Here is a 23,267-nt window from a genome sequence, read left to right on the forward strand (position 1 = left end):
AATACACTAGGGGCGGTACCAGATCTCTTCATCAATAGTTGTAATTGTGCCCTTCATAACTGACAATAACTTCCCCACTTTTGGATTCAATTCTCCTTATGGTAAATGAGAATATTCTATTAACATTCCTAATTACTTGCTGCATCTGTACATTAACTTTCATAATTTAGTCATAACGACATACATCTCACAGTTCTGCAATCTTTCACAACTTGGGTAATCGACTTCTTTTTGATTTTTCTTTTCAAAATGGGCATTTTCCAGTACTATAGTCTATTCGCCAGTGCTTTGCCAACTCAGAATTTTTAGATCCCTCTGCAGCATAATTCCCCCCTCCACATGCACATCCAAAATTTCTTTTAACTGCTCAGTGCCTGAGATCACTCTGTTGTTCCTTTGTATTCAAGATTTCCCCTAGTCATTGTATTTATCTGAGATTTAGTTGGTTGCAATGTCTATGCCACTTCATACCTGAAATCATTCCCTCACCCCTCAAATCAACTTATGCCTCTTATGCATATTTTGTTCTTGTCCTGTATATATCTCAAGAATTTGTATGTTTTCTATGTCCCTATTAATGTTTGTCCTGCGACATTCTTGTGAAATTCTTGCTTCAATCGCAAAATCCAGAAGCTTGCAGACAAATTCAGCTTACGACTCTGTCAGGGTTGTTCTGCATCCATGGATGATAAATCTCCCATTTAGTTTGAGCATGTGTTGATCCCTTCAAATAATACAATAGGCCAGATCTGAACTCTTTACAGAGCTGGACCAGAAGGCCTTTTCTAGACACCAAATCACTTCCCTTTCCACAAGTAAAAACTTGAGTCTACCAGATTGATGGAGAATATGGGAAGCTGTATCTATCCTTGAAGAGATGATCAGGTCTTGAAAGAATCGAACAACCAGCATGGCTGGATATAACAGCTTTCCCATGCTGTAAGACAAAGTCATTATCAAGTTTGATTTGAAACCGAATGCATAAGTTGGAAAGGACTATCTAAAGATATAGACAACTTCAAAATTGTCAGGCAAACTATCTTGAACAGCATCTTAAAATATGTACAATATTTTCGGAGGGCCACATAGACGTTGAAAAATTATGCGCAATTAAATGTTCTGTACAGTTGGACATGCCCTAGGGTACATGAGCTCTTCATAATTAATCTATTCAGTCTGATACAAAACAGTGGTAAACTAAATAAATGTATGTATATTAGAAAATTTCACTCTGCAAAATGTTTAATTGTAGGATCAGCTGAGAAGAGAGTATGTTTTGAGGTTTGGTTAAAATCAGGCAACAATTTCAAACTCTCACTTCAACTGTAGTATTCATCAATTTTTACTATGATTTTTGTTGTGGTTTTTTTTATCATTGACAGTGTCTTCCCATACACAAGCTAGATTATGTTCAGTCTCAGTGAGGTTTTATTTAAAGAGGGCTGACAGTTCTCTGCAACTTCACCCACTGGCTATTTCCATGTGAGTTAGGCAGCAAGTCAGAATAAAGCTTACATTGTGATGCAATAGATGATGCATGAGTCCTTGCTTTACTCAACTTCTACACACGTACACAGGCCACATCAGAGACTACCATCTGTTGCCCTGAACAGCAGGGTGACATAACTGAGAATGGAGTCTTGCATCTTCTGGGTTGCAAAGCTGATGAAAGTAGATGATGACTTCAGCCATTAAAACCTCTGAGTTTCTGCTACATATCCAGAGTTCATGAATTAAAGCACTAGTATCTGAATTGCAACACACACTCACCTCAACCAGTTTGTTGGCATGTTCACGGAAGACTTGTGCATATTCTTTCACCTCCTTTTCATTGCCGCTCTTTGCTGCCTCAATAAGCACCAAAAGAGGGACATTGGTCTCCAAAAACGAGTCAGAGATGTGATCCATGACAGCCTTGCGTAGCTTTTGAGTAAAAGAAAGAGACATTTATAAAAAAGTAATGAAAAAGAAGTGGCCAAAAGATTCTAAATTCATAAAATCATTTCTATTTATTAATGCATATGATTTATCTTTAACAATGTAAAGCATTTTTGGTTCAATTGGTACAAAAGGATTGAGAACATTTGAAATATTTCCTTGCGAACTGCCACATTGAACTTTTAAGAACACTAACCCTTTTTCAGTGACAAATGGTATCAGACAATTAACATACATGAAAATAATTCATTTCAATCTCACATAAAATGCATCCAACAGAAATCTTTACCAAAGTTTTACATGTTTTACAGCTTTCTATTTATCTTGCAGTACATCAATATATTTAATAGCAAAAAAAATGACAAAAATAATCCCTTTGATACACGAAAATTGCAAGGTTTGCAAATATTTCATCCACTGGATAAAGAACTAGGGCCCACCAAGTCAAGGCTCTATTTGTGTAAAGTAGCCAATGTATTTAGCAGTTCTGAGACATCAAGAGGTTTTGTTATATAAAAACAATTCTATTGCATCTTCACTGCAAGTGCCTTCTGTTCACTCAGACACTTTTGTTTTCCTTGTCAGTGGTTACGGTCAGAGGTCCTGATTAGATTAGATTATTTACAGTGTGGAAACAGGCCCTTCGGCCCAAAAAGTCCACACCGAAGCGCAACCCACCCGGACCCATTCCCCTAACACTACGAGCAATTTGGCATGGCCAATTCACCTAACCTGCACACTTTTGGATTGTGGGAGAAACCCACGCAGACATGGGGAGAATGTGCAAACTCCACACAGAGAGTCACCTGAGGCAGGAATTGAACCTGGGTCTCTGGTGCTGTGAGGCAGCAGTCTAACCACTGTGCCACAGTGCCGCCCACAGAGCTATGTTATTCTGAAGAAACCAAAGACTTCTTCCCGTTTTTTGCACATAAAGGTAAATTTTCAGTCATCTGCCTGTACAAGACTTTCTAAGGCCCTCTATCAAAACAAAAGCGTCCATAATTTACCATCTTCAGTTCCAGAATGCACCCCTCAAAATAAAAAGTTTACATAGTGCGAACCGCTCTTATATAAAAGCTAAAATCACAGAATGCTTACAGTGGGCCATTCAAACCCTTTAGTTATGTGCTGGCTTTCTGAAGGAACAGTTTACTTGGTCTCTTGCAGACCATACACCAGTTGGTACAGTAGTAAACAGTGACGAGGATCGCCTTAGACTATAAGAAGATATGGACAGGTCGGTCAGATGAGCTGATCAGTTGGCAAATGGTATTCAATATGGATCAATGTGAGGTGATGGATTGGCAGGACACCCAATTCAGGGAAATTTGATTAACTGTAGGACCTGCAAAAACATTGAGAATCAGTGGGACCTTGGTATGCATGTACACTGGTCCCTTAAGGTATCAGAACAAATCGGTAAAGCGGTTAAGATAGCATTTAGTATACTTGCCTTTATTAATTAATGCATGGAGCAGAGAGCTGGTGATGGAACTGTATAAAATGTTATTGTGTGTATAGTGATTGTAACAAGGTCAGCCAAGTGGATGTAACAGTACATGAGTTCCCTGATTGGGGCTGTTAATCTGGTTGAAATATACACGGAGTGGCAGAGGTTGTCAAAATCATAGAACCCCTCCTGTAAGAAATCAGACCATTCGGCCCATCAAGCCCACACAAAACCTCCAAAGACCATCCCACCTAGACTACACCCCTACTTTATCCCTGTAACCCTGCATTTCCCATAGCTAATGCATGTTCCTGGACACAATGAGCAATTTAGCATGGTCGATTCACCTAACTTGAACATCCTCAGACGGTGGGAGGAAAGCAAAGCAACCAGTGGGAATCCACGCAAACATGGGGAGAACTTGCAAACTCCACACAATCAGTCACCTGATATTGGAATTGAACCTAGCTCCCTGGTGCTGTGAGGCAGCAGTGCTAACTACTGAGCTACCATGCCATCCATTATTATGTTTACTCGCTCTGAGGAAGTTGGATTAGTGTCAAGGAATTTCCATGTGCAAATACTGTGGAGTCATTTCAGTGTGCAGTTCTGGAATCCTCAATATATAGGAAGGATATTATTAAGTTTGAGAAGGTTCATAAAAGAGTTACCAGGTTCTTGCCATCTGGAGGGTTTTGGTTATTAAAAGAAAGGCCGGATAAGCTGGAACATCTTTCCACTGGAGAATGGCAGGTTGAGGGTTGACCTTATAGAGATTTAAAAAACCGTGATAAGATGAATAGCAAAAATCTTTTCTCCTCTGTGGATGAGTTCAAAAATAGACAGCATAATTTTAAGCAGAGAGGAGAAAAATTTAAAAGGGTTCTGGGGGGAAAGCTTTTCACACAGAGAATGGTCATTCCAGAATGCAGAATGAACTGTCGGAGGAAGTGGTAGATGCAGGTAATGTTACAACATTTAAAAGACATTTGGATAGGTATGTGAATAGGAAAGTGTTAAAGGGATATAAGCCAAATGAGGGCAAGTGAGACTCATTTAGTTTGGGAAACTTGTTCGGCACAGACTAGTTGGACCTAAGGTTCTGTTTCTGTGCTGAATGACTCTCTGACACTGTAAGAGGGATGAGATAGCACTGGAGATGGTACAGAGGAGATTTACTCGGCTGTTGCCTGGGCTGGAAAGTTTCAGTTATGAACAGAATTTGGACAAATTGGGATTGTTTCCCTTAGAGGGGAGGAGATTGAGAGAGGACATGGTTGGGATGTAAAAATTTATGAGGAGCATAGATGAAGTAAACAGGAAGAAACCTTTCTCTTTGATGAAGGAATCAATGACCAGGGGCATTGATATAAGAAAAGGGAAAGGAGATTCAGAGGGCAAGTGAGAAAAATATTTTCATCTGGAGGGTGGTGGTTATCATGGTCTGCAAGGATGGTTGTGGCAGAAACCTTCATAATATTTAAGAAAAATTTAGATGTGCACTTTCAGTGCCAAGGCATACAAAGCTAAGGACTAACTGCTGGAAAATGGGATCAGAACAGTTAGATGGTTGCTTTTCCTTGTGTAGATGTGCTGGGCTGCAGGGACCTTTTCTGTGCTGTAAATCTCTATGACTCTCTCCTGCCTTCTCCCTGTAACTCATCACATTCTTCCTTTTAAAATAATAACCCAATGCCTTTTTGATTTGTTTGACAGAATCCACCTGAATGAAAAATTTCTCTCCTCACACAAAATAGTTCACTCTTTTCTTCACTCACATGCCTGAGTCTTAGAAGGTACTAGTCTTAGCACACACAAACTGGCATTTACAGAATCAACTACACTTGCTTGTGGCCCAAGTCAGTGAGATTGCAATTAGAGTATAAAGTGTATTTCTGGGAACTGAGTTGTCGTGACATAACCTCATTTGCCAAGGAGCTTTGTAGTTGGAAAATAACAGATATTAATTCCATGGGACTGGGCTAGATTAAAGTTCCAGGCACCAGATGTACAAGGGCAGCAGGATACAGTATGACCCTCTTCATAAACTTCTCATGAAAATGTGTGTCCATTTGTTTTCATTCAAGTGTAGACACTTTCAAAAAGGACACAACTTGTGCTCGGAGAGTAAGCTAACACCAGAGAGTGGACTAACATCAGAGAATGTGTTAACACCAGAGGATGAGTTAACACCTGAAAGTGGATTAAAAAGAAAATACTTTCAGTGGCATTTCTTTTGTTTTATATATGATCATCCTCAAATTCAGATGTATCAGCACACCATTTATTATGCTTTCCTGACAACATCACTGCTTCCCATGACATTAAAACTAAATCATTAAATATCCTTTGATGCATTTACTGAACAAAAACACTATCAATTGAAGTTTGAAATTATTAACTGATCCAATTAAACAAAGTTGTCTCAATGAAAGGACTCCTAGAATTCCATGTACATTATTGAATCTGTCCCCACCACACTTTCAGGCTTGCTGAGTGAAAAATGTTTCTTCTCGTATCGGCCAGCTCATTCTGTTCTTCACGCAATAAAATGCCTGAATCTCAGAAGTATTAGCCTTAGCATATACAGTCTAGCATTTATAGAATTCATTGTACTTGCTTGAATTCATTGTTTGACCAAGACTGAGCTGATTAAGTCCACATTATGTACCATTTCTTTGTGGAAAACATTTGAGATGAAACTTCCTTTGAAGAATACTGTAAGGAAAGAAGTTCTATTCAACAATTTTAATTTTCTATGTAAGAGTGACATACTTGATGATTTTCGCCAAGAGTTAAGGTAAATCATACTGTCCTCCTCACTTGCAGTGTATTGATGATATTGTAAACTTTGTGACAATAAATCTGTCAATTAGCTTCCTGAAGCTATTGATCAAAGTTTTGAGAATTACAAGATGCAATGGCAAAGTATAGTTTATACTGAGCAGTAATACTGCTCACAAAAAAACCCTGAAAACTAGACACTAAACAACAAACATTCTTCCTGCCTGACATTTGCTGACTCATGATGTGCGATAAAACCCAACAACTCAGTCATTCAGAGTGAGACTCACTCTTTAAAAAGACATCACCTGTTTCAATGTATCTCACTCTTAAAAATAAACACAGCACCATATGTTTAAATGAATTTGCAATCTGCCTCACTGCCTTTGATCCCAATTCGCACTCCGAACATTTCCCCACATTGGCAGTTGTGTGTGGTCGTTTATCTACTCTGAATTTGCTGGCAAGTGCCGACTCCATGTAAATAGTTTAATTTTGCCAAATTCTGCAACAACTTCAAACTTTCCAAGAAGAAGAGTGAGGATATGTTTCATGGAAATAGGCCACTCATTTCTATGATAAAGTTTGCTATTTCACTGAAGTTATAAAGTGGCATACACACTCAAAAGGTACCAAGCGCCAATTATTTCCAATAACAGAAAATCTAAGTAACCTTCTTTGACAGCTCTAATCTGATAATCCTTAACTTCACTTGCCCACCTTTTTGCCCCTAACCCTTGATTCCCTGACTGATTAAAAATCTGCCTAACTCAGCCAGTAACATACTTAACCCAACCTCAACAGCCTTCTGTGTTAAACAACACAGAATTAAAGGTAAAGGGTGGCTCAGTGGTGAGCACTGCTGCCTCACAGCATCAAGGACATGGGTTCAATTCCACCCTCGGGTGACTCTCTCTGTGGAATTTGCACACTCTCCCCTGTGTCCCTCAGGTGCTGTGATTTCCTCCCACAGTCCAAAGACGTGCAGGTTAGGTTTATTGGTAAAACTAAATTACCAGTAGTGTGCAGGCTAGGTGGATTAGCCATGGGAAATGCAGGATTACAAGGATAGGGTAGGAGTGGGATTCTTTGGAGGGTCGATGTGGACGTGATGGACTAAATGACCTGCTTCCATTCTATGGGGATTCGATTATTGTAACTACTGCTGATACTGGAAATCTAAAACAAATATCCTTCTTCAGACAAGATCAGTTTGCTCACTGTCATACCAGACTCAAAATATTAATTCTGTTTCTCTCTTCATAGATACTGCCAGACCTCCTGAGTTTCTCTGGCAATCTCCATGTTTGTTAAAGAATTCCAAAGATTCACAAACCTCTAAGAGAAGAAATTACTCCTAATCTCTTGTCTTGAATGTGCAACTGATTATTCTCCCTCCCTGTTATCCTGCATGCTCAATACATCCTGAAAGATCTCTATATTCTTGTCACACACTTACTTAAGGACAATTAAAAATGGGAAATAAACACTGGGCCTTTCCAGAGATAAGTCTAAAAACAAATGAATAAGTAAATCAATATTTTTAATAAAATCAGTGGAGAAAATTAAGATCAGATGTAAAGTATTTTCAGCAGAAAAGTAGCAATGTAAATGACTTTCCATTTTTAAAATAAAAGATGTTAAATGTACAATTGTATGAGACTCCACAAAAAAAAAGTTATTGCAGGCTTTCTTTAGCTTTATTTAATTTGAAACAAAAATTGCAGATATAAGCTTACTGAACCGTAAATATTTAATAAGATTCTGCCTGCAGCTAACTCATTAGTTGATAGAAATTCATTATCAGTCGAAAACTGAGATTTTATTACCGGATACCTTAAGCTGACAAGTTAACGCTGTTTGTCCTTTCATAGACACTGTCTGATCTGTCAAGCATTTCCCAGCATCTCCTGGTTTATTTTAATGCAAAATTAGGGGCTGAATGCTACCTCAAATCAGCGAAGTCTAATTTTTGCTGAGTTTCATGTCGGGTTTCTGTCTGTAAGGCCCAATGAGTTTTCTTGTACTGTCATGCCAACCCCATTTTATTAACTAGGTACCAGGTCCTATGCTGCCCCGCATATCTGAGTTCTAGCCTCATTGTCTCAGTTTCTGTAGACAGAAGTACTCATTCTGTCAGGAATGAGCCAGGATATATCCTGACCTCTGTCGCAAGCACCATGTTCAAAATGCCATTGTGCACACAGTCTAGATAATACCCTGCACAGAATGAGACATTTGCTGAAGACAGGGCAGACAGGGGGAAATTGCGGCCCTGTTCTGGGGACAGGGAACTCAGGGGCCTGGTGTCTGGGGTAGTGCACGGGAGGGTGTTCTCCTTCCTTAGGACTGGCAGAGGAGGCTATGACACCAGATCCTACCAGCCTTGTCCAACATTGTCACCCAGCTCAGAGGAGTATCAGAATTCCAGAGGAATGCCCAGCAGTTGCACAAGAAAATCAATTACTTTTCCTGTTCTGCCATGGTATATGTTACCATCTCTCTGCTACCTCACACTCACACCTTCTGTTCTACTGGACCTCCCACCAAAGGTTATGGCATTCTGACTCTTACCACTGGTTGCAGCACCTTCCTTTGCTCTTTCTCCCCTCAGATCCCCACACTACTCATTCTGCATGGTCTCTGCATTGCAAACTCAGTCACTCAGAACACCTCACCACTTCTGCCCCACCTGCACCAGTAGTAATGTACCAGCACTTCCATCATTATCAACCCTTCCCTTTATCGAATCCAGGACAAAGCAGCCTATAAAAAGGCTGAAAAAAATTGAGAATGGGTGGTGAGGTGCCCAAGGTACACCATTCTTTATAGAAGAGGTATTGGCCCTCATTGGCATGAAGATACTCAAAATCCATGTCTCAAAAGCCAAATGAGAAGTATTAACTATTGTTGCTTTACTCTCCCATAATCCCATGGTGAATGAATTATTAACATGCAACAAACTGTATCTTTGTTCAAGACACAGTCTCTGTTGTGCCTTCATGATGGTCTCCACTGTCAAGAGGGCCAGTCACCTCAACAAATTTGCATGTTGCTCCTGTATCTGCTTGTGCATGGCAATGATGTCCCAAATTGCCAATACTATTGGGTTATCTCCTGCCTGAGACTGAATAGATACCTGGTCTCCACCAATCTCCAGAGTGCCAGTAACGTGGGGTGTTTCTTCCTTGATACGCAAAGACATGCCAGTGACAGTCATTCTCCCCTCCAATTCTGAGGCAGAGTGCACGGATAGTCAATGGCATGACAGTCTACTGCACTCCCCACCAGCTCAGAGACTAACATTTTAGTAAGTACTTTAACCACATTAGAGTCAGAAGCACCTGCTGGTAAGCACATCACTTGTCTGCTACCCTCAGCCCTGCAGCAGTTCCAGGAAAGGACGGTTCACTTGCTTTTGGCTGCTCATAGAAACATTAATTATAGGAGCAGGAGCAGGTCAGTCAACCCTTTAAGTCTGCTCTATCATTCAACATGATCATCGATGTTCATACAACTCGAGACATACTCAACATGTCTGGCCCCTCCATCCACAATCATCAACAGAGTCACCATGGACAAGGCCAAGGGGTCCACTGTAGCTCAGATTCTCTTGACCCCAGCTGTGGAACACAAGACTGCACTGATACACAGGGACAGAAAGAGGGCACATTGGTGGCACCAATGACACAAAAATATAAATAATGCACCACTGTAAATATGCCATCACGTAAATAATTGTTCATTTTTGTTCATTAGCTGTGTCACTGTGAATACCTGTCTGTTCCCAACTATAATATTGAAGGTACAAAGTTTAGCTTTCCTTAGAATTGTATGATATTTGACTAGCCAAAATTCAAAGTGAGCATCTTGTATCGGGTGATGTCTTCTGAATCAGTTCTCATGCTCTAGGCACTAATATAAGTGTTGCCTAATCAGTTGAAGGAGAAAAGCCCATCGCTGCATCTATGGTAGATCATGAGGGCAGATCAGATCAATAATTAAATTAAAGTTTACCAAGCTTCCTTGTTGATATGTGAGCTTGAATTCCTGAGCATTAGGCTAGATATCTATTTCGCTGGTGCAGTAACATTGGGCAGAAATTAATATGCAGACTTGCTGTCGGCTTCAGAGGTTGTGGAATGGAGTGTGTTAGGAGGAGTCAGCATGGGGCGTGAGAGGGGGGAAAAGCACTCAGTACCTGACACCAGGATGGGCAGACCCACCATGAGCCATCCCTGATTTTCTCAATAGCTACTTCAGGATCTGGCATGCCCCCGACTGCTATCACTCACTTTGGCCGTTATCCAGTAAAGACTGCCTTGGGTGATTGTCACATGGACACCAGCCACTGCCTCCCCAAGGATACTGCTGTGAGTTGCTGGGGTCCTTGATGTTGACAGAATCCCACATGGTTCATTTAAATGCCTGAGTCGTGGAAAATTCAGCCGACCCTCCCGGCAGGCAAGATTCCCTTCATCTCCATTAAAAACAGCCTATAACTATGCCACCATCCCTTGAATGTGTGAATCACCATTAATTCATCTCTCTTTTTCCTGGTGAGAGTTTCTTTGTTGTTTTCAAAAGCTTTCAAACAAACCATAAATTGAATTTTCAATGTTTTATTTCAGAAAAGTACCGGCAATTATTTCAATTATACTTTGCTGACTGAACTACTCATTAATAGACAATACTTTTGATCAACAACACGGTTGATTGTGGTGTCTTTGTTGCTGGTTTACAAAGAAAACAGTGTAATTGTCTATCAAGACATGAATGTCCTTTTTAGTTCCCCATTTATTTCTAAATGACAGTTAAAATACTTTGCTTTTGAACAAATTTATTTATAACCTTGGAAACAATGTAAATAATAAATTTTATGCATGGCTTTTTTAATGGAAAGTTATGCCGATTAAAGGCAACATAGTTGACAAACTCATTAAGTCCAACTATATTTTCCACTACTATGCTCTTTGTATATGTTGTGTGAATATATCAGGTAATTGCACACCCCAGCCTGTGATTTTCTAATCCATTAATTTTAGTGAATAGAATATCTCTGCCTGGAGGTAAGCAATTTCTGCCCCAAGACTCATTTGCAGAAAATTTACTCTTAATTACTTTTAAGGCAGGAACATTAATGCGGGGATGTCGATACACAGACAGCTGATGGTGGAGAAAAGTAGAAGTGAGACATAGATGAGGAAGCAAAAGGAGTTGCAAATGGATTGAGGTAACAAACCAATTGCCAGGAATGGTATAAAACCATGGCTACTGATGATCAGAAAGAGGAAAAGTGCTTGTTGGAAATAAAAACAGAAAAAGCTCAGCAGGTCTGGCAGCATCAGAGTCAATGTTTCGGTTCGAGTGACCTTTTCTCAGAACAGTTCTGATTTATAGCATTCACAGTTCTTTTGGTTTTTATAGAGTGTTTTTTGGACTTTTCTGTCTATTCTATTCTGGCTCATCAATGTCCTTAAGGGAAAGAAAGCTGCCATCCTCACCTGTTCTGGCCTACGTGTAACTCCAGACCTTCAGCAACATGCTTGACTCTCAACTACTTTCTGAAATGGCCTAGTAAGCCATTCAATTATATCAATCGCTACAAAGTCTCAACAAAGAAATGAAGCCAAATGGACTACTGAGGCACTGGAAACAATAGACAGTGCAAAGTCTGTCAACCCTGCAAAGTTCTCCTTACTGACATAGTCATAGTTTCATGGAGACATACAGCACAGAAACAGATCCTTTGATCCATCAATTCATGCCGAACATAATCCCAAACTGAAGTAGTCCCACCTGCCTGCTCCTGGCCCATATTCCTCCCAATCTCTCCTATTCATATCCCTATCTAAATGACTTCTAAACATTTTTAATATACCCACATCCATCACTTCCTCAGGATGTTTATTCCACATGCGAACCACCCTCTGTGTAAAAGAATTTGCCTCTCATGTCATTTTTAAATCTCATCTCACATTAAAATTGTGCCACCCTTGTTTGAAAATCCCCCATCCTCGTGAAAAGACAAATACCATTAACTGTATCTATACGTCTCATTATTTTATAAACTTCTATATTGTCGCTCTCAACTTCCCATGCTCCAGTGAAAAAAGTCCCAGCCTAACCAGCCTTTCTTTATAACTCAAACCTTCCATACACAGCAACACTCTGGTAAATCTCTTCTGAACTCTCTCTAGTTTAACAATATCTTTCCTATAACTGGATGACCAGAACTGTACACCATATTCCAGAAGAAGACTCACCAATGTCCTGTACAACCTTAACATGACTTCCCAACTCCTGTACTCAAAGAACTGAACAATGAAGGCAAACATACTAAACGTATTTTTAACCATCCTGATTGTAAGTGACATAAACGTCAACCTACATTATCCATAACATCCCAGACACAGCACTGTCCTTGAATATATCCAATCCCACTGGCAGGACAGACCCAGCAGAGGTGGTGTCACAGTGATTTACACAGGAAGGAGTTGTACTGGAAACCTCAACATTTATTCTGGACCCCATGAAGTCTCATGGCTTCAGATTAAACATGGCAAAAAAGACTTCCTGCTGATTACCATATACCGTCCTCTCTCTATGAATGAATCAAGTGTTGAGCAACACTTGGAGGAAGCACTGAGGGTGGAAAAGGTACAAAAGGCACTCGGTGGTGGGGGGAGGGTTTCAATACTTACCACCAAGAATGGCTCAGCAGCAGCACTAGTGACTGAACTGTTTGGATCCTAAAGGACATTTCTGCAAGATTGTGCAGCAGCAGGTGGTGAGGAAACCAACAAGAGGAAAAAACAGACTTGACCTCAACCTTACCATGCTGCACATTCATTTGTCCATGGCAGTATCGGTACATGTATAGTCCACAAAGACAATGTCCCGCCTTGATACTGAGAATACCCTCCATCGTGTTGTGTGGCATTATCACCCATGTTAAATTGGACAGACTTAAAATAGATCTAGCAACTCAAAACTGGGCATTCATGAAGCGCAGTGGGCTATCAACAGCAATAGAATTGTACTCCAGGACAATCTGTAACCTCATGGCCCAGCATCTTTCCCATTCAACAATAAGCATCAGGCCAGGGGATCAACCCTGCTTCAGTGGAGAGTGCAGGACAGCTTGCCAAAAGCACCACAAGGCATACCTGAAAAAGGGGTGTCAACCTAGTGAGGCTACCAAATAGGACTACTTTTGTGTCAAACAGCAAAAGGCGCAGGCAGAGCTAAGTTATCCCACAACCAACGGATCAGATGTAAGCTTTGCAGTCTTGCCATGAACGGTCCTGCCAGTGATGAATGGTGATGGACCACTAAACAATTCAGTGTATCAGGAGGAGGCTTCATAAATATTCCCATCTTCAATGATGGAAGAGATAAAAACATCAGTGCACAAGATAAGGATGAAGCATTCATAGCAATCTTCAGCCAGAAGCGCAGAGTAGATGATCCATTTTCACCTCCACCAGCAAACCCCAACATCACAGATGGCAATCTTCAGTTTGAATCACTCCTTGTAATATCTAGAAACAGTTGGAGATACTGGACACTGCAAAGTCTATGGGCTCTGACAATATTCTGGCAATAGTACTGAGACTTGTGCTCCACAAACTGCCGCATCCTTAGCCAAGCTGTTTCAGTACAGTTACAACACTGGCACTAGAAAAATGCCCAGCTATGTCCTATACACAAAAAGCAGATTCCAGATAGAGCCAATTATTGCTCTTTCAGTCTGCTCTTATCATCAGTAAAGCGATGGTTACTGCTATTAAGCAGCATCTGCTCAGCAATAACCTGCTCAGTGATGCTGACTTTGGGTTCTGCCACTGTTGCTGACATCATTACAGCCTTATCGCGAATTCCAGAGGTGAATTGAGAGTGACAGCCCTTGACATCAATGCTGCATTCAACTAAGCATTGCATTAAGCAGCCATAGCAGAACTGGAATCAATTGAATCATAGGGCAAACTCACCACTGGCTGAAGTCATTCCTGCTTTTTGATCAAGGGCTTTTGCCCAAAATGTCGATTTTCCTGCTCCTCGGATGCTGCTTGACCTGCTGTGCTTTTCCAGCATCACACTCTCAACTGGTTGGAGTCATATCTAGAAGATGGTTGTGGTTGACAGAAGTCAATCATCTCAGCTCCAGAACATCTCTGTAGGAGTTCCTAAGGGGAGTGTCCTCGGCACGCCATCTTCAGTTGTTTCATTAATGCCCATCCCTCCATTATAAGGTCAGAAGTATGGATATTTGCCGATGATTGCAGATTATTCATCACCATTCATGACTCCTCAGATACTGAAACAGTCCATGTTCAAACACAGCAAGCTCTGCACAATATCAAGGCTTGAACTGATAAGTTGTAAGTAATATTTGTACCACACAAATGCTAGGCAATGAACATCTCCAATAAGAGACAATCTAACCACTAACCTTTGATATTCAATGGCTTTACCATCACTGAATTCCCCACTATCAACAATATGGGGGTTACCATTGATCAGAAACTCAAATGGACTTGCCACATAAATACAATAGTTATAATAGCAGGTCATAAGCTAGGAATAGTGCAGTGAGTGCATTACAACTTGACACCTCAAAGCCAATCCACCATATATAAGGCACAAGTTAGGAGTGTGATAGAATACTCTCCACTTGCCTGAATGAATGCAGCTCCAACAACACTTAAGAAGCTTGACATCACTGAGGAGAAAGCAGCCCTCTTGATTGGCACCACATCCACAAACATCACTCTCTCCACCATGAACACTCACCAGCAGCAGTGTATACTATCTACAAGATGCAATGCTGAAATTTACCAGAGATCTTTAGTCAGCACCTTCCAAATCCACAATCAATTCCATCTATAAGCACAAAAGCAGCAGATACATGGAAACACAACCACATGCAAGTTCCCCTCCAATCCACTTACCACCCTGACTTGGAAATATATCACCATATCTTCATTGTTGCTGGGCCAAAATCCTAGAATCCCTTTGCTAAAGAGCTTCCTACAGCATATGGACTGCAGTGGTTCAAGAAGGTAGCTCAACACCATCTTCTCAAGGGCAACCAGGGATGGGCAATAAATGCTGGCCAGTCAGCAATATCCACATCCCACAAGTGAATAAAAATAAAAACAATCCATCATTGGTCAGATCAGGGAGCCACTGAACACTGCCATACTTTGCAACCTTAACCTCCTCCAAAATCCTGCGAGACACTTGCTGCTCACAATCAGCCATACCGTATTCTGACCGTTTCCTCCAAGAAGTAATTTCAATCCATTTTTCTCAGACACAAAGGACTTAACACAATGTTTATGAAACACCTTTCTCTAGTTTTACAACAACCAATTCCTAGCAGTCTCAAGACCTTGTTAAGGTAATGCGAGAGCCACAGATCCCATGCTGCGAGGATCAAATCTTTACTCCCAGAACTCAAATATTCCATTACCATCTTCAGTCCTCATAACTCAGTGACCATGGCAACACAAATTAGTATAACACCCTTTTCCTTACAGTACTTCAGTTCACTGTGGATATAAAGCCAAATGAATTGTAAATAACAATGGTTATGCACTTAAAGTAATTTTTGCGTTAAATGCATTTCAGGTACATTTATATCACAAATTGTGGAGGGTTATCAATTGTTCTGCACAAATTCCATCTCAATTCGGTTTCTTTAAAGAATCTATTGATCCATTTATTGCAGTTAAAATGTTCACTACTTCTCATTAGCTTTTTAGTTAATCAGAAGAATGGACGATTTGACAAAGATTTAGCTATCATGGCTAAAATGTAATTTACAGAACATTCTATACAGAAAAAGAATGAAATTGTTCAAGCACTAGGCAATAACTGAGAGTATTAATTAACTTGAGGCTTATTTCTCCAGACAACACCTGACAACATTGGTACTTTAGTCAACGGTGAACAAACAGCTCAGATTACCACTTTTAAATTCAAACACAATGCAGGAACTCGAGGGGATAAGTATCTCTGAACTGCTAATGAATACATGAAAACTACATTACTTACCTATTAATACTATACATGGTTTAGATACAAATGATTTTATCAATTGTTAAGGATTGTAAATTTGTAAATTTCATTTTCTTATCAGCTTTGTTTTATATTCTGTGAAATGCAGGATATTGAGAAAAAAACAGCAGGAAGATTTCAACCTGTTATGTGATGCACATTATTGAGGATGAGTGCCTGCTGTCTGATGGAAGCTGGGCTTCGCTAGACTGGCAGCACAAAATCTTAGCACTGTGTGGTCAAGAGAAAGATACTTCTGATGACCAGGGGGTGCAGAGGTTGCAGTGGTTGATCTGTCTGCAACTAAGCCTAAAGCTCGGGCTAGAAGTCCCCCTGCAGGGCTAAATAGGCGTGGAAGGAGCAATTGTAATGAGACCAAATAGGTTGATTATCCATCTGAAAATCCTTCTATGGCAGATGGAAGAGCAAGACAGCCCTCTGGTCAGCCAAGCTTGACATAGTTTCTGGCTTCATGATACTGCCCTTGTCTAGGAAATAAAAAAGCTTCTGAAAATAGACAAATTCAGATATGAAAAGTCTTCTTCGCCTAATGAAGTTTTGCAATACCTACTTTATAATAGGTTCTGTGCTGCATCATGAGGTGTTTATGACACTTGATTGTTGACAGTACTAATCATTGCATTTAAACTGGGTAGTAGAGTAGAAGAGATTAAATTTGGGCATGTTTCTTAAAGGCAAGTTACAATTTTTGATTGATGCTTACACCAGACTTTCTTTTCCACATCAGTTTTGTCCGAGCAGATACTTCAATGATGTGGGCAGCATGAGAATTACATGCAGTGTTCAATAAAAAATCCCAATGTGAAAGAGGAAAAGGAGACTCCAAGAGCCTAAGAAAAGTGACATTTCATTTTACCAGGTACCTGTGCCATGTCTCAGAAGGATAACCTATCAACTAACCTAACAGCACATGCTGTTTCTGCTTCAACATTCAATGTTTACATGACCAATTCATTTCAATTACTTTGTTTCAATGGCTTATGTCAAAACAGTTAATTGGCTACTAATTGATGCTTTCAACAATAGACAGAATTTTCTTCAATTACCTAAAAATACCGCAAAAGAGGTCGTATTTTATTTTAGGGCTAGGAGCACAAAGCACACTAGATGGTACACATTGGCGCACAAAGTGGAGGTGGGCAAGAATGGAGAATGTCTTGAAGAGCCAAACCATAGACATGTCCAGTCCTGTGATGCCTCTTTATTACAACATTTCAAAACCATGTGCAATGTCAAACCTCTCCTTATATCATTCTTTGCTTCAAGGTTGTATCCATCATTCCTTTAAAAGTTTCAACCATTTTGCATAAATCGTTTCCAGTGCCAAAGTATTCCATATGCCAATATTTTGCAGATACAGAAATAATCATTATATTTCTCCTCTCTCTTAGTGTTATTTTTAAATTGATGAAGTCCCTGATTCCACAACCAAATAAATCATACTTTCCCCTACACATTCTATTAAAATCTTGAATAATTTAGAAATGGCTGTTAAATGTCCTCGTTGCTTTGTCTGTTCCGGTGGAATTGCAGTGTCAGTATCTATTCGCAAATCCATGCATGATTTATCATGTGCTTTAAGCCAATATTGCTATGTGTACATTGATACACCAGTCTGGGTATTTTAGACTATGGGGATCTTCTTGCTCATTGTCACTAATTAAGACTCTTGTACTTCATTTTAATATACTTTAATATTCTTTTAGTGCTGTGCCTTTCAAGCACCACACTCTTGACAAAGATCCTGTTCAGTGAGTCTGCTGGAGCTAAATGAAGTATTGCCAGTTCAATCTACCGTGAATAATAGTTGGCTAGGACTAAGTACATTTTCCCCCTAAAATTGAAAAAAAAATTGATTGTCCTCCCTATGGTCGTTTTTGAAATCTTGACTAAATCTGTTGTCACTTGGTTATGTGCAGCATATCATTGCATAATGAAATGTAATCCTGTATGTCTTTCAAAATATGTGGCCACCACATTGATGGTTGTGCTCTTGCTCTTCAGTTTGTAATACCTATGTATTTGGCACTATATGGAGTATCTGTGAGATTTCTCTTTGACTTTGGTATGATTGTACACGATTCCCTGGTCATATAACAATACAAGTTCTACTATTGTCAAGTGTTGCTTTTACTCTTTTGGTACCTCTTTATCACTCATTCTGCTGGACTGTATTTTGACCACCATTAAAGACAGAGTTGTCTGATTTTGGGCAATCCTTGTCAGATTTTTGAATTGTACAAATTTGTTTGAGTTTGCCCTCAGATGCTGGTGGCTATAATTGTGGAATACAACTCTTCTTCTTCTGCAAGAATAAGATTTTTTTATGCCCTTGGGAGTGCATGCCCTGTTACTTGTGCCTAGCCTGGAACTTAGAAACATAGAAGATTGAAGCACACCCTTCTGCAATACTCATCAATATAAGCCAAATCTTTGTATGTATAGAGGCATTTCTTTAATCCCAATAATGGTACCTGAGATTTGTGATTGGTCTCAAATTGGAATTTCAGACCCATTGCACATCTCCTGTAACTGCTGACACTTCCTTCTCTTTGGTTGTGTACCTTACTTCCCTCGACATCAAAGCTCTCAATATAACATAGGCTAGATTTCATGTTCTGAGGATCAGGAGAATCAACATTTTGGGCAAAAGCCCTTCATCAGGAATGCTTTTCCAACATCATACTCTCAACTCTAATCTCCAGCATCTGCAGTCCTCTCTTTCATCTAGATTTCATGTTCTGTCAGTTTGCACTTGAACGAAGACTGTGCCTAGTCCTATGGATCATGCCTGTACTGCTACTATCATAAATAAGCCCTGATTGTAATGTACTAATACATCAGTAGAAACTAATTTCCTTTCAAAACTTTTTTTAAAAAACATAGTCTGTTCCTGATGTCAATACCATTGTTGGCTTTTATCAAAAGTCCTCTTCAAGGTTGAATAAAAGTGGCTAAGTCATGGTTAAATTTTCCTCATAATTCACCATTCCTAAGAAGCACAGTACATAATTTATGCATTTCAGTGGTGGAAATTCACTGATGGCTCTTGTCCATTTTGGAACCACCATTAGGTTTTGTTCTTGGATTACATATCCTGGGAAAGTAATTGTTATCCTTGAGAATTAGCATTTCTCATTTATACTAAGATCTGTACTCTGCAGTTCCTTCAACATGTCTTTGGCCTCTAGTCATGTTCCCTATTCATTTTACCAAAAACAAGGCTATCATTTTTGTGACAAATAGATCCCTATTTGCCTTCCAGGAATCTACACATTGTAACTTGGTAACGGTCTGGTGGACAGCAGGTGCAAAATGGCAGATGATTGAAGGAATGCCACACGAAAGGTGGAATAAATGGAGTCAGCAATCGTGACTCTTGGTCTAAGGCTATCTTCCAAAAAGAACTGTTTGTATTCAGTTTTATGAAAAAGAAACTTGCTTGTTGCCAATTTTGCTAAATTCCTAACTCCTTTGTTTAACTGAGTGAGGTCCATGTACAATTTTAGTTCTCCATTTGTCTTTGGAAAATCAAAGAATGAGGAATTTTTTGGGGGTTTACAAGCAGATGGATTTAACATCTTCTTGCAGCTTTTTGTGATAATTTTGTTTCAGTTTGCCTAAACTTTTGAATAGCTTTAGAAAATATTGCCAAAATTCTCTTCTACTTTAATTCTGAACTATTATATGTGCTGTTTCGCAGAAACCTAGAGGAATACCTGCATTTCTTTCTATATTTCAATGACATTTTTCCTCTGTGACTAGGTTTGATGGTGATTTGCTCCAGAAGCTTAAGAACTGCATCTCTAGTACCTCAGAGGTTTCTGTTTTCTGGGATGACTTTCATAGATTTCCTGTCTACCAGGACTGAAACAGGTAGATTTAAAGTCAGTTACAGACCTTTGTATCTTCAAATTAGAATTAGATTTTTTAGAATTAGATTTAGAATTAGATTACTTACAGTGCAGAAACAGGCCCTTCGGCCCAACAAGTCCACACCGACCCGCCGAAGCGCAACCCACCCAGACCCCTACATTTATCCCTTACCTAACACTACGGGCAATTTAGCATGGCCAATTCACCTGACCTGCACATCTTTGGACTGTGGGAGGAAACCGGAGCACCCGGAGGAAACCCACGCAGACACGGGGAGAACGTGCAAACTCCACACAGTCAGTCGCCTGAGGCGGGAATTGAACCCGGGTCTCGGGCGCTGTGAGGCAGCAGTGCTAACCACTGTGCCACCGTGCCGCCCACAAATGGTCCAGAATCTGCCCTGACTTTTTTTCAGCTCCACTAGGTATAGTGTTTTCATTTTCTGTTCTGTATCTTGACTGTGAAACATTTTCACTGTCTCATGATTTCAATTATTCTGGGATTCTTTGTTTTGCAGGATCCTTGTTTTTAGGGACTATTAACTTACAATAGTTTTCATAGTATCCCACACATAATGAATCAGCTCCACCTGCTAGCCAGTCTGTACACTTGTGATTCTCTTCAGTTCCCCATCTTCCACAAACTAATATGGTTAATGATATCAATTCCCTCCGTTTCAAAATTTTCATGGGCTTTTGGTATGATGGTCATACTATCTCAAGGCCTTAGCCATCCGGCCATGTCAGAAGTCGCCCCAATGTTTTTCCACAATACTGACCAATTTTGGGTCCTGATTTTAACCAGTATAGTGAATTAGTTCAGTCTACCAGGACTGAAACAGGAATGTGGGTGTGCATTTATTGCAAATTAAATTGGGGAAGTCCTTCCTCCCTACCTTTTATCTTCTCCTGCTGAACTCTCTCTGCTCATTCCTGAAGAAGGGCCTGTGCCCGAAACATCGAATCTCCTGTTCCCTGGATGCTGCCTGACCTGCTGTGCTGTTCCAGCAATAAAGTTTCAACTTTGATCTCCAGCATCTGCAGACCTCACTTTCTCCTCGAAGTTGGTGGGGAGCTGCTTTCTTGAAATGCAGAAACTGTTGAAGTGTAGGTACACCTGCAAGTTCCAGAATTTCAGCCCAGCATTAAATCCTCCTCAGATCGAAGAAGATCTGATAACTTCTCTAGTTACTATAACATCTCCAATTAATTCAACCTTCACAACTTGTATCTGCGACAGCCTGCTTGGTGATATAAATCCATTGCAGGTGCTTCTATTGATTTTTCCACATGCTGATATCACTGATTAAATTTCGACTATTCTATTGTTAAATTTATTTTGGGGCTAATGTATGCATCAAGGGATTTAATGTATCACGTTCTTCCATGCTTTGTCTTACCAGAACATCATCAGCCATTGGACTTAAGCATGTAAAAACATGCCAATTTGATGACATTATTTGTTCATGTGCTAAGCTGAAGCCATTCTATTGCACACAAATTGAAGCTTCAGATCTCACATTTCTGGCTTCATTTTGGGCTCTCCACATTGTCAAAAGGTTAGGGTAAGGGAGAGGTCTCTACTGGAGCTGCATTCTGTATGGGCTAACAAGCCTGACTGACTCAAGTGAGGAATGAACTTTTCCGTATTTCTGTCAAAGTGTTCTGATTCTGTGTTTTCAGTGTACAGTGTGTTAGTCATTCATGGCTAACTTTCAAAGTCCTACAAGTGTTTTATTTGTCACCTTTAAGGATGCTTTCCCCCCTATTCCCCTTGCATTGAACGTCTTTTCCATTTCTGGCCATCTTTACTCCCTTGAAGTCTTTCGAGGATATAGCGTACTTGCAAAGTCTTCCCAGTTCAGCTGTGTCCCTTGGAGTCTTTTTAACATCAATCCTGGCTCTGAAGGCATTTTCTGCACGAACTTCATCCAGCGGTTGATACCAATACTGCTACTTGTATGTTGAGATTCTGATCCAGCCTAACAAAAGTCAGTTGGCAGAGAGATAACTTCAATGGGTCAAGAATAGAGCTGGGCAGGATTGACTATAATGAGAGGTTGGCGGAAAAACTGTAACTCAACAGGTGGCTACTTTCAAAGAGAAATGGTTTGCAGACAGTCAAGGCGTAATGCCTCAGCTGGTAAAGGCAGGACAAACAAATCCAGGGTTCCCTAAATGATAAAGGAGATAACATTTTGTATAAAGAAAAAGAACGTGTTCATGAGAAGTGTTAGGTAGACAATATAATTGAGAAATATGAGGAATACAGAAGGTTCAGAAGGGAGCTGAAAAAGCAAATAAGAGAAACAAAGAGAAATTATGAAAATAGTATGTCAGCCAATATAAAGGGACTATCTCAAAGTTTTCTGCAGATAGATAAGCAATAAGGGTGATAAAAGGAAGAGTAGGGTTGATTAGAAACTAAAAAGAGGATTTACACAGAGAGGTAACAGGCATGGCTGAGGTATAAATTAATGCTTTGCATCTATCTTTACCAATGAATGAGATAATACTCAAACCACAGTGACAGAGGAGGGAACTCTGTCATTGGAAGGGTTAAAATTGATAAGGATGACATCTTGGATAAATTGCTGGTACTTAAAGTTGACAAGGCACTGAGTCCAGGTGAGATGCATCCAAGGGTTTTGAAGGAAGTGAGAGTGGAAATTGCAGAGGAACTGGCCAGCAGTCTTCCCTAGAATCAGGGGAAGAGCCAGCAACTGGAAAATTGTAAACATCACAGCCTTGTTCTAGAAAAGCTGTAAGAATAAACACAGCAATTACAGATGAATCAGATTAACGTGGATATGGATAGTCCCATGGGTCCCAGCTATGCCTGCACTTTGTGGAGGATGTGGCACATTCTTTATTGCAGTCCTTTTTGGGTCCCCACCCACAACATTTTCTCCAGTACATCAATGATGTCATCAGGCTGCTTCATGGTCTTGTCTAGGGTTGGAAAAACAAAGCCATTTTTGCTGACAATTTCCATCAGTCCTTCACATGGTTCATCCCTGACTCTTCCTTCCCCTTCCTGACCTCTTTGTTTCTATTTCTGGGTTAGGCAGTCCAACAATGACAATTACAAGTCCATCTACAACAAAGTAATCTCAACTACTTTGCCTCAT

The 23,267-nt window shown here is 40.1% G+C and overlaps 1 protein-coding gene and 1 long non-coding RNA gene across 2 annotated transcripts in view; one reads left to right on the plus strand and one right to left on the minus strand.

The window, feature by feature from the left end:
• The window catches only part of ctnna2 (catenin (cadherin-associated protein), alpha 2), a 1,205,477-nt gene that overhangs the window by 459,572 nt on the left and 722,638 nt on the right, over positions 1–23,267 (minus strand). Inside the window, exon 9 of the mRNA XM_043699324.1 lies at positions 1,771–1,923. Coding sequence (XP_043555259.1) covers positions 1,771–1,923 — 153 coding nt within the window. The remainder of the gene's footprint in view (positions 1–1,770; positions 1,924–23,267) is intronic.
• LOC122554473 lies at positions 1,848–20,666 on the plus strand. Its single transcript, XR_006313005.1, has 3 exons — positions 1,848–1,930; positions 13,186–13,189; positions 20,655–20,666. It is a non-coding gene; the product is annotated as an uncharacterized LOC122554473 (long non-coding RNA).

This window comes from Chiloscyllium plagiosum, chromosome 1 (assembly GCF_004010195.1).
Source record: "Chiloscyllium plagiosum isolate BGI_BamShark_2017 chromosome 1, ASM401019v2, whole genome shotgun sequence".
Lineage (NCBI taxonomy): Eukaryota > Metazoa > Chordata > Chondrichthyes > Orectolobiformes > Hemiscylliidae > Chiloscyllium > Chiloscyllium plagiosum.